The sequence below is a fragment of the Cibotium barometz genome, chromosome 4, assembly GCF_041138505.1.
Source record: "Cibotium barometz isolate CiBa-2024 chromosome 4, ASM4113850v1, whole genome shotgun sequence".
In the NCBI taxonomy this organism is placed as follows: Eukaryota; Viridiplantae; Streptophyta; class Polypodiopsida; order Cyatheales; family Cibotiaceae; genus Cibotium; species Cibotium barometz.
Genome location: NC_141049.1, coordinates 27,549,688 through 27,568,710, shown reverse-complemented (window position 1 = coordinate 27,568,710; position 19,023 = coordinate 27,549,688). Strand labels below are relative to the sequence as shown.

General features: G+C 42.3%; 1 protein-coding gene across 1 annotated transcript in view; it reads left to right on the top strand.

The window, feature by feature from the left end:
- The first annotated feature begins 5,880 nt into the window (after window positions 1-5,880).
- LOC147639116 (2-oxoglutarate (2OG) and Fe(II)-dependent oxygenase superfamily protein) overlaps window positions 5,881-19,023 on the top strand; it is a 44,886-nt gene continuing 31,743 nt past the window's right edge. The window contains exons 1-3 of the mRNA XM_086787603.1: window positions 5,881-6,094; window positions 6,596-6,843; window positions 7,601-7,811. Of these exons, the coding sequence (XP_086643729.1) occupies window positions 6,002-6,094; window positions 6,596-6,843; window positions 7,601-7,811 (552 nt within the window). The 5' untranslated portion in view covers window positions 5,881-6,001. The remainder of the gene's footprint in view (window positions 6,095-6,595; window positions 6,844-7,600; window positions 7,812-19,023) is intronic.

Sequence of the window (19,023 nt, the reverse complement as noted above, 5' to 3'; positions counted from 1 at the left end):
TTTATGCGTGATTTGTTAGCAGGTCACTCATATGTGGATGGTGAATCTAGTGGCTCTGAGCAGAGCTTTGATGAGGAGCTTGGCATTCTGCTCTTGGTGCAAGGAGAACTATAACTATTTTGAGGTCTATAAGGGTTCCTGATGATAGGTTGGGATATGATGGGCACACAACCCATCATTATGCTTACATGGTTAAAGCAATATAAGAGTTGGAGCCCACTTGTTTTGAGTAAGCACTTGGAAATTAAAAATAGAAAGATGCCATAGATAAGGAAATGGCAACATTGGATGTAAATGCAACATGTGATTCTCACTGGTGATAGTGATGTTGACATACATGATGTTAGGATGCTTTTGAAGTAGAAGTTTAAGATGAAGGATTTGGGTAAGCTACGGTATTTCTTGGGTACAGAGGTGGTGAGATCACCTCACGGTATTTTTTTTATTATACAGGTAGTATGTCACGTTGTCCAAGTATGGTTTGATAGGTTGTAAGCCTATTTCAGTGCCATTGGAGCAAAACACAAAGCTTTTCACAAATATAGGTGAGCTTTTGGAGGACCCCACTCTCTACATGTGCATAGTGGGTAGCTTGATCTACATGACCATTACTAGGCCAGGCTTAAGCTATGAGGTTGGACTTGTGAGTTAGTTTATGTAGGCCCCTAGGAAGCCACATTGGATGCAGCTAGATGGATTCTCAGGTGTAGCTACATGGGTACACACATCTTAATTGGGCTCGTAGTGTCGTAGACAGGAGGTCTACCAGTGGCTTTATGTTTTCTTATAGAAGTGCTACTGTCAGTTGGAGCAGTAAGAAATAGTTGTCTTATTGAATACAGAGATAGAGTACAAGGGTGCTACTACTATGAGATAGAGAATCAAGAAATAGTTACCATATCGAATATAGAGATAGAGTACATGGGTACTACTATGGCAGCTTATGAGGTAGCTTGGTTTTAGAAGCTACTTGGTGATATGGGTGAGCTTGTTGGATAGGGTCGTTGTCATTTATTATGACAACATGAGCATCATAAAGCTGGCAAGTTACCCGTTCTATCATGCTAGGATAAAGTATATTGAGGCACATTATCACTTTATGAGGAAGAAGGTTCTAGCAGGTCATGTTGATTTGGTATATGTTAGCACAGAGGATCAGGTGAATGACATCTTAATGAAGGCATTGGGTATAGAGAAGCTTTGTAGGTTTTGGAGATTACTTGGAGTGAAGTGTGTGGGTGATAGCTTCCGTACTTATGCCACTAGCACATTTGGTGTGTGGAGTTGAGCTCGAGAGGAAGTGTTAAGAAATCGAGATCAACTAGTGCTGCAAACATTGATGACCCACTTGGGTGATAGATTTTGTATGTTTGGTGTGATTATGGTTAATATGCCACCAATGGATGATAAGGGTGACAACCACATTTGGATTACTAGAGTATGACATACTTGTAGCGCCAAGTCATATAGTCAAGTTCACACTATGGATCGACCATTATATGTTATAGTATGAGAGTACTTTCCCTCATAGTATGTACTCTAATCTCTTTAGTTTATGGTTGTAAGCTTATGGTTGTAAGAGAAGAGAAGAAGATATAAGAAAATTCGGCCATCCATCTCTCTCTGGTGTCTTGCTCTCTCTTGTGTCTGTGTTTGCTTGCAAGGAACTCAATCTCTCTCCCCCCCCATACTATGTTTTATACCCCTCGCTCTCGGCTGCTCAACTTCTCCATTCTCCATCATCGACAACCATGCCACATTCATCATGCCCTCAAGTGCGGGTGTGTTCATCTTCACCAACCGCCATACCGCCATTTTTTATTTTTAAAAAATGCTTGGGTTATCTCGCTAGATGTGTTACCTGGAGGATTGTAACCTATATGGAGCACAGTGTGTGTATATTAAAAAGGGAGTCACTATGCCCCCACTGAAGGGAGCAGCATATTGTACGAATTCCTCTCCTCTTTGAGCTATGAGGAAGATGGTCTATGCATTGTATAAACTCATAGTCGAATGAATATCGTGTTGCTCATCTCTTATTGCTCTGATGTGTTAGAGAGGTGTGGTATGATTGTGAGAGAAGCTAATTTGAGAGGTTATGCAGTGTAAGGTAGTTGGGTTGCAAACAATAATAGATAGTGTCAAGTAGAGGGCTTATGGGTCTAGGTAGTGAGCAACAACTAGTCCTTGGTGGGTATACTTCCCAAAGAGAACCCCTTCTCCCCCATCTCCATCTCCTTCTTCTTCATATATGCATCTATCTATAGGTGAGCCGAGATCAAGTGGCAATGAGACTAATTGATGGAGTCATCTACATAATTTTGATGGTAAGATCTTTTCATTTGAACCTTTACAAAAAGATGGGCGAAAGATTGGATGTATTAGTGTTGCCTAATAATAATAAGTTGAATGGTAAAAAATATCAAGCATGGAAGCTCAAAATGAAAACTTGTTGGTTTTGAGGGACTTTTAAGAGATCGCCACCACAAGTTTAAAGAGAAGACCTTTGATGCCCATTTGGAAGACACCTAAGAAGGGGGTGATGGGTCTAGGTAGTGAGCAACGACTAGTCCTTGGTGGGTATACTTCCCAAAGAGAACCCCTTCTCCCTCATCTCCATCTCCTTCTTCTTCATACATGCATCCATCTATAGGTGAGCTGAGATCAAGTGGCAATGAGACTAATTGATGGAGTCATCTGCACAATGTTGATGGTAAGATCTTTTCATTTGAACCTTTACGAAAAGATGGGCAAAAGATTGGATGTATTGGTGTTGCCTAACAATAATAAGTTGAATGGTAAAAAATATCAAGAATGGAAGCTCAAAATGAAAACTTGTTGGTTTTGAGGGACTTTTAAGAGATCACCACCACAAATTTAGAGAGAAGACCTTTGATGCCCATTTGGAAGACGCCTAAGAAGGGGGTGATTAAAATCAAAGAAGGGATCTCACTTGTAGGTATTTAGCCCACACTCAAAGAGAAAGCAAAATTTTGAAGCCGAGATTTAATAAAAGGTATTAGAGTTTGGTTGAAGAGCTCGAAGAGCATTATGCATGATTAGTATGTTTGTGCAGGACCATATCATTTCACAAATAAATTTGGCAAATTCCCTAATGGAGGCTTGGAATACCCTCTACAACACTTATGAAGCAATGAATACAACTTGATTGCTTTACTTGAAGCACAAGCTTCATAATTTGAAGATGAAAGAGCATAAAAGCAGTGGCATCTTTCTTAACAGACCTTAGAGAGATATGCAATGACTTGCGTGGAATTGGAGATGAAGTTTATGTTGAAATTTGAGCATAATGATGAGCTATGGTGGATCATACACTAGAATCAACATGATTAAGAAAGTGATTAGCAAATGATTAAGACGTAATTAGTGAATAATTAGCAAATAGATTAATGTAGGCATGGATACTCAAAAACCAGCAAATTCTCATTAGGGCTATGCCTCAATTTATAGAGTTTACATCAAGCATCAAATCCCATTGATTTCTCCATGATTCACTCCCAGAATATCTCCACCTTTTACCTGATTCTCTCCACCTCTTCTCTTTTCCCTGAATATCTCCCATAATAACTCCACACTCCTAAATTCTCTCATGCTACCCTTTATTCTCTCCCAGTAGATTCTTCTCACCTTTTCACAGGTTCTTTCACAATTACATCTTCTCTTTTACAGCCTCTATCCAAGAGCTTGTTCCCACACACACCCTATTCACTTGTATTTTCAACAGTTTATGATGTGGACATGGTAACACTTGCACTTAATGCTCTACCTCGCAATTATAAAAGTTTGCATAGAGCTTTGATGGTTCATGAGTACACTCCCTCCTTCGAAGAAGTGCTAGGCATTTTCCTCCAACAAGTGTTGAGGCTCTATGGAGATAAACCCCAAGGGTTCAAGGGGGAGTGAAGAAGCATACAATGTGGGATTAAAATTTCAAAGTTGAAGAGGAGGTCGAGACCATTGAAGAGGCAAATTAAAAAATCCTTCCAATCAACCAATGAAAAGCCAAGGTGAAAAAACTTCTTTTGGTCATCCAAGTCAAAAACAACAAAGGTACAATTCATCTAGAGGAAGAGGAAGTTTTAGATCATCTAATAATCATGTATTTCAAAGCAAAGGTCCTTGTCATTATTGCAGAAAAGAAGGGAATGTTGTGAAAGGGATGGTTGCATCAAGCAACAAGCAAAAAATGTAAATGGAGGAAGGGGAAGAGGAAGAAAATTTCCCAATCAAGGAAGGCAATCTTCAAACTTTGTTGATCAAACAGAGCACAAAGATGATGGCAACAAACAATTTGGTAAATTCATATACATCTTCTCATATGAAATTTCAAGAGGATTAGTTTCCAAGTTTTGTGGGAGAGGATCACAAGAATAGTGTTATTCTTGGAGATAATAGTGCTCAGGGATATGGAAGAGGATTACAAGAATAGTTTTATTTTTAGAGGTAATAGTGCTTAAGGCATCTAGGGATATGGAGACATCCCAAGTCCAACTTCCTTCCGATGAGAAAGGACATGTTAAAGATGCTTTGTTGATTCCAAATTTTTAGCAAGAATTTTACTTTTATTTGGTTGTATTATTAAGGTATGAAAGTGGATTTTTACAAAGATAGGTTACTAAGGTTGATAATCATTGACAGCTCGACGTTAGATATTGCTTGCTTATAGATTTCAAATGCTTAGTGCTTTTGAAAGTTTTCCCCCTTAAAGGCTAATCAAATTAGATTGTGCAATCTAATCAAATTAGATTGTGCAATCTAGAGGCTTCAACTATTTTAGGCAAATCCCTACACCCATAACACATTGCTTATAGTAACACCCGTGAGTCCCTACACTTTTGTCCAACCAAACTAACCCACTGTTAATGATAGCCCACAAACTTGCTAAGATGACATTAGCTTAGCCGTAATCTATTGTAGACAAAGTGATCCACCTTCTCATGTAGCCAACCAACTAAATTGAGGGGCTTGCTTTTTGTAAAAAATTGAAATTAGAGGGTGCTCCTTGTTCCATAGAGCACCAAACGTGCTTCCTTGCTTTCCAAGATCGTTGTTATGTTGCCCAAGCAAAAAATCAGAACAATCTTAGAGGATTAATTTGGTCCAAGTCTTAATTGTTGTGAGTGAGAACCCTTTACTAGAGTGAAGATAAGTTTTTAGTTGTTGTCTTTGAAATAGGAGGGCCTTACAAACACCATTGTGTCATGTCCTTAGCACCATGTTCATAGTAGCTGGGCCTTCAAAACCTTGATTTTGCAAATCATAGAAACCAATTAGAAACTTGCAACAATTTAGACAAACCCTAATTAATTAAAGCAATTAGACAAACTCAATTGCAAATCAAAGCAAAAAATCCAAAGTGAAAACATTAGAACAAAAAGAGAGATAATATTGTTCATAGTAGAGCTGAGCCTTTGAAGCATTGTTGTCACATCCCCATTGTGTCCACTCGGCAATAGTAAGGCCTTTGAAAATGCAGTGCTTGATGTCCCGATGGCTGGGGCAATGTTGTCCCTCCTTTGATGCCATGCTATTCCTAGGTGGGAACAAGAGAGACGAGGTGTGATTGGAAGGGTTCTCATCTTCGTCCGGACTTCAAGAGAGAAATGGGCACCACACTATCGGTATGCGCTTTGCGTCACACTCACTCATGGATGTCACCAAGTGTACCTCGTTTCACTCCATGACTTCTACACACACACACACACACATATATATATGTGTGTGTGTGTGTGTGTGTCGGGGCGTGGGCGTGGGCGCGGCGTATGCTATCAAGGGGGGCATTTCACATGCGAGGGCAACACCACTACCCTAATAAAATCTCAATCTCTTCTCTCTCTCTCTCTCTCTCTCTCTACACGCACACGCACACGCACATACGTATGCGCCAACACAGAAATCTCCTCTCTCTCTCTCTCTCTCTCTACACACACACACACACGCACATACGTATGCGCCAACACAGAAATCATCCGTCTTGACGATGGCAGGGGCTTCGATTGCTGCAGCTTTGCCGGCCATAAAGTTTAAAGCGGAGTTGGAGGTTCAGAAGCTTAAATCCTTGTCTCTTTTCACGGTATGTTGTCTAAACTGTGTTGATGTTAAAGAAGGAAACGCACCCGACGACAGTGCAGAAACCATACAAACCCAGATTGATAACACCAGACAGAAGACTTACGACAGTGCGGGCATATCAACTGACACAAAACTGGAAACCCTAGAAATCTAGCAAGGTAATGCAGGCTGGAGACACTAGGAATCGACATAATTTTTAGGATCTGATAAGAACCAGCAAGATGGAATCCCTAAGGAACCATAGGATCTGGCTGGAACTGACTGCAAACCCATGAAAATCAGCAAGATAATGCAGTCAAAAAACTCTAGAATCTGACATCATGCCCTATGAACTGATATGAAACGCTAGAAAACTAGAAAGAGAATGCACATGTCACTCTACAAGATGACAGGAAATCAAATGCTAGGAAGTGGTAAGAAGCCCTAAAAAACTAGTAAGGTAATCTCTTACCCTAGAATTGTTTGAAGACTTTTGACGCCCTTTATTTCTCGAAACTTGTAGGTGCCAAATGCTCTCAGTACATCTGAATGCGATGCTTTCATAAAGTATGCAGAGGGATTAGGCTTTTCTCACCAGAGCAGCCTTGGTCCAGCAAGAGGAGAAGCTTTTAGAGATAATGATAGAATATCTGTGCAAGATGGCATCCTTGCAGAAAACCTGTGGAGGTCAGGCTTATCCCGAGTCTTTACTGAAATCAAATTGGAAGGCAAATCTGCAGTTGGATTAAACCCTAATATTAGATTCTACAGGTAAGTCCGTGCATGGGTGCCTGGACACTTTTGCGTGTATGTATCTAAAGGCATCAAGGCGTTGGATTGATACTTATATGTAGTGGTAGTTACTTACATAGACATACATATGTAAAACAAACATGTATTTATTTACACTTCTGTCTATGTGCACATATCTGTATGCTCATATACTTGCTATACATGGGGAATACATATAAATAGACACATACATATGTAAAACAAACAGGTATTTATATACACTTTTTGTCTATGTGCACATATCTATATGCTCATATACTTGCTATTCGTGGGGAATACATATAAATAGGACATGTTATTCAAGCAAGGGTATGTGCATACGTAAAGACGTAACTCGCGCACGCACACACACACACACACACACACACACACCTGCAGATGCATTAATAAAGATATAAATATGCATACACATTCTCCCATGCATTAGATGTACCGCCATGTGTGCCTATATACAAATGCTTGATGTCTAGTTTGAGCACATACACAAACAAATGTGTATAGGTCTTAAGTGTGCATTGCATGAGTATCGTACACACAGACATGCATGTCCTAAAAAATAGGGGGCATGTGCCAATCATATCTATAACATTTATGGCTGTTTTCTTTTCCTCATTAGTTTTTTCAATTAGCAAATCTAATTAAGTGCTTGTCTTACTTTGCGAGCTTATTTATAGTTTCTAGTCAACTAAGTTTTCTCACATTTTTGGTTAACATATTCTTCTCGTATATGCATTAGATATAAAGAAGGTCAAAGGTTTGGTCCGCACATAGATGAAAGTGTTGATTTAGATGGAGGACGCCGAACGGAGTATACTCTTCTTGTATATCTTAATGGAAGTGGGAAAATGAGCAAAAAGAGTAGTGTTAAAGGTGGAAATGACATTGCACGGCAGTTACTTGGGGGTGAGACAGTCTTCTATGCCGGTCATAGAGGTGGTTCTATGGAGGTAAGGAACATATGTATTGGCGAAGTCCCAGGCTACAGTCACAGCATATTACAATTTGCAAGCTGCTTTTGTAGTATTAACTATTTTGTGCACTCGTTTTGTAGTAGTTTTAAGGTCATAAGCCTCCAGACCCTGGTTTAGATGGATGAACAGTCTTTTCTGTGTCTCATTACTCATGCCTTGCTGCTGCCTTTTTTACGTGTGTGTGTGTGTGTGTGTGAGAGAGAGAGAGAGAGAGAGAGAGAGAGAGAGAGAGAGAGATTGTATTAACGTCTCTCTCAGGCCAAAGCGAACTGGCCTAGAGACAAAACCATGTACAATGTATGTACGAGAGAGAGAGAGAGAGAGAGAGAGAGAGAGAGAGAGAGAGAGAGTAATCATAAAGAAACAAGGTAAAAGAGTACTGTTCAGTGGCAAGAGTGCTTAGATGGGAGATGCAACACATGGAGGTTTGTTTGAGAGGTTGTGTCAAGAACGGTTACACCATTTGGAGAACAGTTAGAGAGAGAGAGAGAGAGAGAGAGAGAGAGAGAGAGAGAGAGAGATTATACCTTCCTTTATGGATAGTCATGATGTTGGCACACATTGATGGGAGACTGGCCGAACTTGGCAGTTGTGATACTGGGAGTGTCACCCTGTTGCCCGTGTTTAGTAAAATTTAAGGAGTGGCTTTGGCAGGTTCCATTGTGACCATGTGGGCTCTTGCTTTCTTTTTCTGAGAAAAAGATCTTTCCATGAGCAAAAAAACCAAAGTGCATCTTAAAGATAAGATAACAACCCTTTAATGAGGCCAGAAAAAAGAGAGGGATGGAGTGGTTGTTTGCTCTCTGAGGGAGGTTACATATGAGGTGGAGGGGGAACTTTAACGCCAAATAATCCATCAGGTCCCCATGCAAGAAAGGTATATGCTACAGTTGAGTAGAATTGCGGTCCGTTGGTCTTGCATGGTTGTGCCACCCTATAGGCTCTGCCTTCAGCAATGAAGGGTATGGTAAAGGTCATTCTAGATCAAGGAGACAGACTCTCTGGGAGGAATTGCCATCCCCTCAATGGACTTGCAGTAGCAGGTGTGCTAAATATACGACCCTGTCATGCTGCAGATTATCTCCCAGCAGGATTTGAGAGGCGTGGTTGTAGCTCATCGTGCCATGGGCATGGCTTAATTTGCTGCGGATAAGGCATCTATAGTTTAGTGGTGGGCAGGGCCAGTCTCCGTTGCCATGCAACTACACTTCAAGTTATGAAGTCGATTTGGCACCCTCTCATACCTAGGGTGTAAGGTATCACATATTTGGATTCGGAGTCTCATGTGTATGTTCCCTCATGTGTGTGTGTGGGTGTGTGTGTGTGTGAATAGTCCTTAAAAGGGTTATTGTGCTAGTAGTACGTGAACATCTCTTATGAGTGGGTAAGATAAGTGTGCCATGTGGCATAAACTTATTAGTGTGTTTATTTGTATGGGTTAAAAGATAAGGCTACAAGCCTACGAAAGCATTGTACTTGGTGGTGAATGAACATGACTTCTAACACATCGAGTCGTGCAATACTCTCTCTGTTTGTGCTTTGTTCTCTCTCTCTCTCTCTCTCTCTCTTTACACATACCATGGACATCTTCCATCCATCATAGATGATTGAAACCGATCCCTTCAAGTGGGAATAGACTCCGTTGGACACCCACACGCGTAAATAGCACAACTTAGGTATCACAATATGAATGGACAACTCAATAACAACTGAAAACTGAAATGAAATGAACTCGGCACCCATGGATCGTGGTTCTCCAGAAGCTTGGACTACCCGGCACCGAACGGGTGTTAGCAGCAGAGAGTATTCCTTGTAGGATTTACACCAAAGACCTTTGCTTGAATCTCAATCCGCTTACCTTGTAAAATAATGAATATGGCCTTCAGTAGTACTAGGCACCCACGTATGAAAGGAGAAGTCTTTATTACTGCTGTTGTTGCTAGCTTGAGAGATAGGGGATGGAGAGCCAGCACAGCTGCTCAATAGTATGGGAAGTAATATTCGCCTGTTGTGAAGCCTGTTTGCAGCCGCCTGCAAGGCAAGGGAGTGAAGTCCTGTGTGCAGCCGCCTGCAAGGCAAGAGAGAAAGAAGACTTGCGCAGCCCCTTGTGTGCAGCCGCATGCAAAGCAAGGAGAAAGAAGAAACTGTGCGTAGCCTCTTGTGCACAGTCGTCTCGTTGCAGTCACCAGCCGGCAAGATGAGAGAGGGTGGCCATGCACACCAACCTATATGCAAGAGAAGGATCACGCCTGAACGATGAAGGGGGCACACGTCGAACAGCTGGCCGACCTACCTTATTTGCATGGAGGCGGCCAATTCCAAAGTTCCCAAGGGGGAGGGTGGGTAGGTGGCCATGCACCCACCCCCACACACATGATTAAGGGAGGGCTTCCCTCTCCATGTGCAAACAATATCATGGACATATCTCCCGTTCACGGAACAAGTACTAAACATTCCTATCGGGCACAATAATGCCACGACAGAAAGTATAAATCTCGGTCTTCCATAGGTAAGACACAGATCGAGGTACGAGCCTCTCTATGGAGTGACAGTCCCATAGGCAAGACACGGCACAAATACTGGCTCTTCCATGGCGTGATAATCCCATGGATAGAACACAGTCCAGGTCATACACGGGTGGCACCAGTCTGGCTCCCGTCCATACGACACCATCTTGCTAACACACGGGTGGCACCAGTCTGGCTCCCGTCCATGTTATGCAAAAATACTGGCCCTTTCACATGAGACACCGGCTTGGCCTCAAGTGAACGAGACACAAATTTGGAGATGGACCAAATGGTCGGCCAATTGGTGACAATAATCCTTTCTGATCCTGCAACCCTAAACCAATAGTAGGTATCATAGTCACATGTCCATCGCTCATCACAATGTAAGCGCGTGGCCTCAACACGTCATTAACATGTCGCTGCCCGCCTCCCGTTGGCCACATTTGTCATCACTGCCGCCTCCTCTCCGCCGTCGTCAGCGTCCATAAGAACAGCCACCGGGGAATGCATAGCCTTATCAACAAAAATTAGGGCTTTTCAAAAATCTGGTAAAATTCATCAAATTAGTCTACATAGTTCATATCATACGTCTCATATTGTCATACGTCAAGGAGAATGATAGGTATGATAAAGTATGCTTCAACTCTTGGTGGAGTTTCATGCGTGGCCTTCAATTTGGGGCTATATATGCATGTGGGAGTTGGAACTTCAAAATATTGACAATTTGACACGTGAAAGTTGAGACTTGAAACTTGAAAGGTGAAGGCTGAAAACTTGAATGTACATAGTACATATGTACTATTCGTGCTAATAAGCATGTGTAGTACATTGGTACAATGTAGGGCTTTTTCATGGTATAGTGCCCACTTCCCAACCCAAGGCCGAGGTTCTTCACAGCCCAAGCCTAGTACCTGAAGGGTGTAAACCATCCACGGTGTCACTTTCAACAAAAAAGTCTCAAATTTTTTATTTAAAGAAAAGAGCAAGAATGACAAGCAAATTTCATACGCCATTTTACCATACGTTAGCAAAAATTTTCTTCACCAATCATACGAGTATGATATGAACTATTAATTAGAACTCATGCAAACACATATTTTTGGGGCTTTTCAAAAATTGAGTCATCCACATCAAATTAAGGATTCAACAATATCCAAAGTTTGGGCCTTTTCCAAATTGGAGCCTCTTGCTTCAAATTGAAGCCATTTTGGGTCCTTTGCCTTGGCCTTGGAGCCTAACCAAGCATCAACAGCTCGGCATCGCCGTTGAAAAAGAGCAAAAGTTCGTCGACACTCCACCAGCACGGGGAAGTTTTAAAAAACTTCCAAAAATTTATCTTTTTCTTGTTGTGTGTGTGGGTCATGGGTTCTCTGCCTAGGTGGTCCACCAAAATTGATTGTAATAATTGTTGTGTGAGTGTGTTAGTCTTTCATATGCGTTGTCTTTGTAGTGCCTTAATGTTATGAAAGGCCGCGTTTTCGTGTCATAACTTGCTTAGAGCAAGGGGGGTTGTCTTTGTAAGCTGATATAGGCTGATATGTGTGGTCAAGGTCTCATATCAGGCTTGACATGGGTTTCAAGTGTTGGCACACCTTGTTCTTTTGTATCACATGTTGCAATTTAGAGTCCAAATCACCATGGCTATTGAAGGTCTTCTCAAGCATCTCCACCCTCGCGGTTTGTTGGGATTTGGAGTTTCGTGTGTGTCTCTTTGTTTGTGTGAACCCCTGTTTGTGTATTCGTATGTGTGTGTGTGCGGACAGCCTGTAAAAGGGTTATTGTGCTAGTAGTGTGTGAACACACTCTTATGAGTTGTCATGTGCATGCCTGCGCCATGGCTAATCTTCAGCAGGAACATCATAACCATTGATTAGGACATCATTTAGAGCATCATTAGCAGTAGAATCATCATCCTCATCAGTATCAGATCAGTATCATCATCATCATGAGCATCACCACCAGTAGCTTCATCATCATGGAGGGTTTGGGAACAGCCATAAGGAGCATTCAGGCTGAAGTCGGCAGCCATTTGGGGACCTAGGTAGCAGGCAACTATTATCATTGTGAAGGACAACAAAATATGGGCAAAGCATTGATGAAGCGCAGCATTTGTCGGAATTATTTCATGAATATTCATGTCCAAAGGTGTTCGACAGTAGCATCGGTTCGCTGACCAGCACCTCAAGCATATGTAAAAGCATACAGTCCTCATTTTAGTCATTCATCAAGTCATTTCATCATTTTGAAGTAGAAGTCATCATGTCACTCCTAGGGGCTGACCAAGGGCCTAATCATGTACAACCATTCGGTAACCTTTTCAAATACAGAAAACCTTGACACCAACTATCTCTCTCTTCTTCTCTCTCCTCTGTCTTAGTCATGTTTAAATCAGCATCTTGTTCTTAATTAGGCTGAGGGTTGTGGATCAATACAACAAGGCTTGTGGAAAAATGCATCAGGGTAGCAGATGGAGTGGTCTGCAATAGGCAAAGCTAGAGGAAAGCATTCCTTCAGGGTATGTACTCAGAAGCAGTACATCATTAAGCTCTCTCAGATCAGTTCCAAAGGCCTAACATGCATGATCAATTCCAGGAGGTGATCCACTGCTGTGTTACGGGAAAGGGATAGCAAGCATGAGGACAACAGTGGAACAAATGTTCAATTCTTCAGGTCTGAACAAGGTAGTCATCTGTCAAGACCTCATCAATGTTAATGAGTTGCTCTCCTAGTCTTTTACATGCATAAGGTACTGATCGATAGAGTCACCTTCAAGCATGCGGTTAGTCTCAAGCTTGCCCCGAAGGCAAGCCTCATTGCAACCTGAATACGCCGCCGCCAAGGTATCCCAAGCACCCTTTGCAATGGTGCAGGAACGAATCTGCGGAATGATATGCTTGCGGCAAGAGAGAGCAATCAATGCATGGGCCTGAGCATCCCTAGCATCCCAAGTACGCTGTTGCTGGGTAGGAGGAGAATGAGGAGGTGGACTTGTAGGAGGGTGAGCGGGAATAACTTCACCTTCCGCTGGAGCAGGTGCTAGAGGATGCTCCTCAATGCCATCCACATATAGCCATACATTCTTGGCAACCAAAACATGACGCATCATATAAGCCCACATAGGGTAGTTATCCCCATTGAGCTTGTTCTCTTGAGATAACATGCCAAAGAGGTCATTATTACTGTTGGCCATGACAACACAACAAATCTGTCACAAGTCACCACGAGTAGGCAATGCCCAGCTAAACCGTAAGAATGCGGGAGATAAATAGCAGGATAATCAATGGACTGAAAGGGAACTCCTTCACCACAAGAAATATATATGCATGTCCCAAATCTGCAAGTGTACTGCATGATGATGCAAATCTATCAAAGTGTCCACAATGGCATACATATACAGTAGCAAACCACAAATGTATACATGTGTCGTGAAAAACACGATTAGTTGACACTTGTAAGAGTTGCAAGTGCTCAAATCCTGGCAAAATCAAAGGTAAATTGGTCGAATGCTGCAAAAATGGGCTCAATGTAGAAAAGCCCCAATTTTTAGGCAGTCAATTAGACCAAATCGGAACCGGATGTGCACCTGTAAATCTGCTAAAGCAATTGTCACCTATACCAAATGCTGTAATGCCCAAACAATTGGGGAAAATGCCCCAATGCCAAGTAAATGTGCTTGTAACATCCAAAATGCCTGCAAATGTCTATAGTAGACCTGCAAATAGTGCCAATTTCTGCAAAATCCCCAAATTTCTAGTGCAATTACACACCAAATCTGCTGAAATCAATGCCAATGTGTGTCAATGTTGCAATTGCAGGCTCAATGGTGAAAGGCCCCAAATTTCAACAGACAAAATGTGCAATTTCAGGTCAAAAACTGCTAAATCCCACAAACCTCTAAATCTGTAAACTTGTGTGGGCTGAAATTTTCAAAAAACTTCAAATGCCCGAAATTTTGTAGTGTCCAGGTGGGCGGGCGGAGATCTGTACGCTGTTAGTGCTCCCAAGGTAGCAGCGCTGTCCAGAAGCTGGTACAGTTGGGCGCACAGGGCGGCGCTAGTACAGTCGTCGGGCATAAAAGGTCGACAGTGCACAACAAGTTGTACAACAGCATGTCCGGTAGCAATGCAGGCGACAACAGCAGGGGAGAGAAAACACGACTGTAGAGAGAGGTTGTGAGCTGTTTTTGCAAAGAGAGAGAGAGTGTGGCGTGTATGCGCGATAGGCTGAAGCGGGAGAGAGAAGCCCAAAGGCAATGGAGGTAACCCTAACCCTAGTAGCACCTTGCTATGATACCAATGTTGGGTAGGAGGGCAACTAGCTTGCACACACATACACACACACAACCTCAAGCACAGAGAAACGTGAGTGCGGGAAAAGATGTACTCAATGAATGATGAAATGAAAGTACAAGTGAGTGCTAAAAAAGCCTAGGGCTAAGTGCCCAACACACACAAGTGTGTTCACACGGGGAAAAACCTGTGTCCAGTCATAGGGAAAAAACGCCCATGAGTAAGCTCGGTTCACACTTGAACTAGCCGGGAGTGGACATGGCCAACACACCCTGTCATCAAGTTTAGCAGGAGGGGATGTCAGGTGCACGTTGCCCGTGCCATGGCTAATCTCGAGCAAGAACATCATAATCCTTGACTTGGATAGCATTTAGAGCATCATTAGCAATAGAATCATCACCATCACCATCACCATCACCATCAACATCAACATCAACATCAAATCAGTATCATCATCATTAGCATCAAAATCGACACCACTATCATCATCATCAACATCAACATTAGTAGCATCATCATCATGGAGGGTTTGGGAATCCTGTCGGCAACCATAAGGAGCATTTAGGTTGCAATCGGTAGCCATCTGGGGACCTAGGTAGCAGGCGGCTAGTATCATTGTGAATGACAACAAAATATGGGCAAAGCATTGATGAAGCACAACATTTATCAGAATTATTTCATGACTACTCATGTCCAAAGGTGGCCGACAGTAGCATCTGCCAGCCGACCAGCACCTCAAGCATATATAAAAGCATACAATCATCATTTCAGTCATTCATCAAGTCATTTCATCATTTTGAAGTAGAAATCATCATCAAGCATGTAGAAGGGGCAAGAGGTCACCCCCTGACCAAGGGCCTAATCATGTACAACCATTCAGTAACCTTTTTGTACCATATTAAATATAGAAAACCCTAACACCAACTATCTCTCTCTTCTGTCTTAATCATGTCTAAATTAGCATCTTGTTGCTTAGGGCTGTGGTTGGATTAGTTCCATGCATGCAACAAGGTGGAAAGGTACGCATTCAGGTACGGGTTGAGATTTTGAGGTACGTTAAATACGTAAGGTCTGTAAAAATCTAAAAATTATACTATATAGTGTACATATATATACTTAAAAATGAATCAAAAAACAATTCATTTTTGAACATTCAACAACAACGAATGAGAGCTCCATCAGTTAACATGTTTCCTTCGCTATCATACTCTTAGCTCTAGCTCTGCAATGGCGGTGACCGCAGCAGTTGGCACCACATCATCATCATCTCTCGTTGCAATGTGTGTATCAATGAGAGGAATGGCTATGTTTGCACTTTGCATAAGTCGACTAAAATCGGCAACAGCGGTCGGACTAGGGTTTTTTTGGGCCCAAAATGTTTTTAAAAACTGCCAGGTACTTGCCAATGAGGTGATAGCTCAAGTGGTGAAGGTGTTTGCCTAGGACCAAGAGGTCTTGGGTTCAAACCCCCCCCCCCCCCCCTGGTGCTCACCTACGGATGGATAAATAAGCGGCTATAGGTGGGCACCTACTACGGGTGGTGAAAAATCGGAAACTATGGGAGGATCTTGGACCAAAGGTCAATCAGGGGAAGAACCGGGGGAGGGGGACTGCCTTGTACGGGTCCGTACAGCACGGTACTAAGCCTGGGCTATGCTTATATAGGCCCCTAGGCTCTATAATTGGCCGAGCGCTATATTTAGCTAATAATCCTGTAATCTAATAACTATGCCTCCACTTATAAACCTCCGTCGTTGTGGTTTGGATTATCTCCTACTGAGCACTTGCTACACTCGACGTGTCGTCCGAGCACCTAGTATTAACTTGTCTTGGATGTAACAATAATCTGTAACAATAATCCCTTCTCTTGTCCTTCCAAACCAAAAGCACATGGCCTTTTTGATGTTATGAGTTGCATAGATGCCAAAATCCAAGTCTCCCCTTTGTAAACATGTAAACCCAATGATATTTCTTTTTGAAGTCGAGTCCAGTCCTTTTTTCCTTTTAGGCTAATAATTCAATCTATGTAATATGTCTACCTAGCTAACGGCTAATAGGGAAAAAGCGCCCAACACCAATATGAACTTGAATAAAAAGACGAAGTGGCACTTTTTGTAATGTGGCCTCCAAAGTCGTAGGACTGTCTTGTAGATATTGAGATGGGAGAAGCTATATGCCAAAGAGTGTAAATGTAATTTGTCAAATCGGAGCTTCTATATTTGGGTCATATCATCAATCAATGTGGTATCTAAGTAGACCTAGGTAAGGTGAAGCAAGTTTGTGAGTTATCTTCCAAAGTGAGAATTGTGTATAATAGTCATAAGCATTCAGCTACGGGATATAGCTTTTTATGCTTATGTACGGTTTTCAACCTTGGTCACCGATTAAGTAAAATCCAAAATCAGCAAGCTTGTGATTTCATGCAAGATATGCAGAAAATGCTCAAGTTAGCTAAGGAAATGGTATGGACGGCTCAAGAAAGAGCCCAAACTTATGCTAACCAACGAAGATCTCCACCAGTCTTGGAAGTAGGCATGTGGGTGTAGTATTTGAGGATACCAAAGGATTCCAATGTTATGCATACAAGGAAACATTACAAGTTACCTTCCAAGTTTAGCGGATCATTCAAGGTCACAAGGAAGATTATTGATGTTGCATACTGTGCAAAACTTTCCTAGGGTGCAATGGTTCATCTGGTCTTTCATGTCAATCAACTGTCGGGTGACTCTGATGAAGTTGTTGTACATTTTATTTAGTGAGGGCCTTTGTTGTGGGTGTGCCCACCCAGGAATTCTCTCCATTTTTCCCATTTTTCGTGTCTTTTTTTCGTGTTTTTGGTCGTGGGGGCCCTCTGTTTGCTGGCCGACTCCTCTTGTCCTGGCCAACTTGGTTTTTCTGTCTTGGCCGACTGTATATATACTGGCCGACCGGTTTTTACCTAGTTGTGGACATGGAGTCATGTTGTTGGCTGTTTGTGGGCTGGCCTACCAACACTATAGGCCCTTGCTCCCCCACAGTCCACTTCCTATTTGTATTGGATCTTCGTGTATATAGCAAACTCTATATAGCTTCTCTCTCTCTCTCTACACTTTTGCGTTTTGTTTCTCACAGTAGTTGTCTCATTTTCCGCTATGCATTCCGACAGTGGAAGCGTGTTTATGAATTGATTGATTGCGATTAGTGTCTAATTAGAGGCTTGAACCCATGCATAACAAACTGCTTCTTCTTCATGTTTAATACAAAGTAGAGAGAGATGACCTAATCTACCGTGCATTACCAACATGAAGTATATACAATGCTGAATAGAGATACTCAATGGTAGCATTGCTCTTGAGTTCTCAATGACTCAATGATGACCGATTGATCAGTGAATGAATACGGCTAAGGCCTAGACTCCTATTTATAGTGTCTAATGTTGGTGAGTTGGCTACCAACTCTATCAACCCTAATAATAATATCCAACTAAGTTTGTTTACACAATAACCCAATAACTCTGTCCACATAGGGCTGCTCATTGTGCGCTTGGACAATATTACAATGATTTGGTACATAAAGCTTACAAACATGAATTCGGCCACATAATCAACCACTCAGCTGGCCAATGGGTAGAAGCATGTGCACATCACACTCGGGAGTGTGCACGTGATAGTTGTTCCTTGGAAAGAACTAGTTTGGAAAGAGCGAACATAGTATATCCCTAGAGAACCAGAGTTGGTTCTAGATCAGCGTACTAGGCAGGCCCAATTCCCCAAGTTCATTGCTAAGGACATCAATGGTCCTTAATAGGGGGGAAGTATGCTACGTCCAGAACAGGTTCATAGTAGGCGTCCGGACTAGAGGCCAGGTGTAGCAGGCGGCCAGTAGGAGATAATCCAAGTTCCAACCCACAAGAGAGGAGGCATAATTATTATAGATTATAGGGCTATTAGCTGAATATAGCACGGGGGTAGTTATAGAGCCTAGTGACCTATATAAGCATAATCCAAGCTTAGTTGTTATTACGATTGTTGAGTCAGACTCGTAGCAAATGGCCCATCGAGGGTGCTCACCTAGACAACACCTATAGGGTGTGGCCTAGTGGTATGGGATGCGGGGGAGCTCTACCCAAGATGTAGCTATGTCCTCCAGCTCAGGGTCGAGTCCGGAGTGACTCTATGGTGGGGATGTGAAGCTTAAGCCTTGCTCCTATGTGGTCCACATCAAATGATTTCTTGGGCAAGGCCATGTGAGATCGTACATTTATCGATCCTAGTTATTTGAATTCATGTTGTAGTCATGTAATTCGTTTCTAAGATTGGAATGCTGACTTAGAGAGGGTTGGGAATATTGTCGTGGGCGTGCTTCAAGTACTACGACGAGGGTGGAGAATATTGCAATACCATACGACGCCAC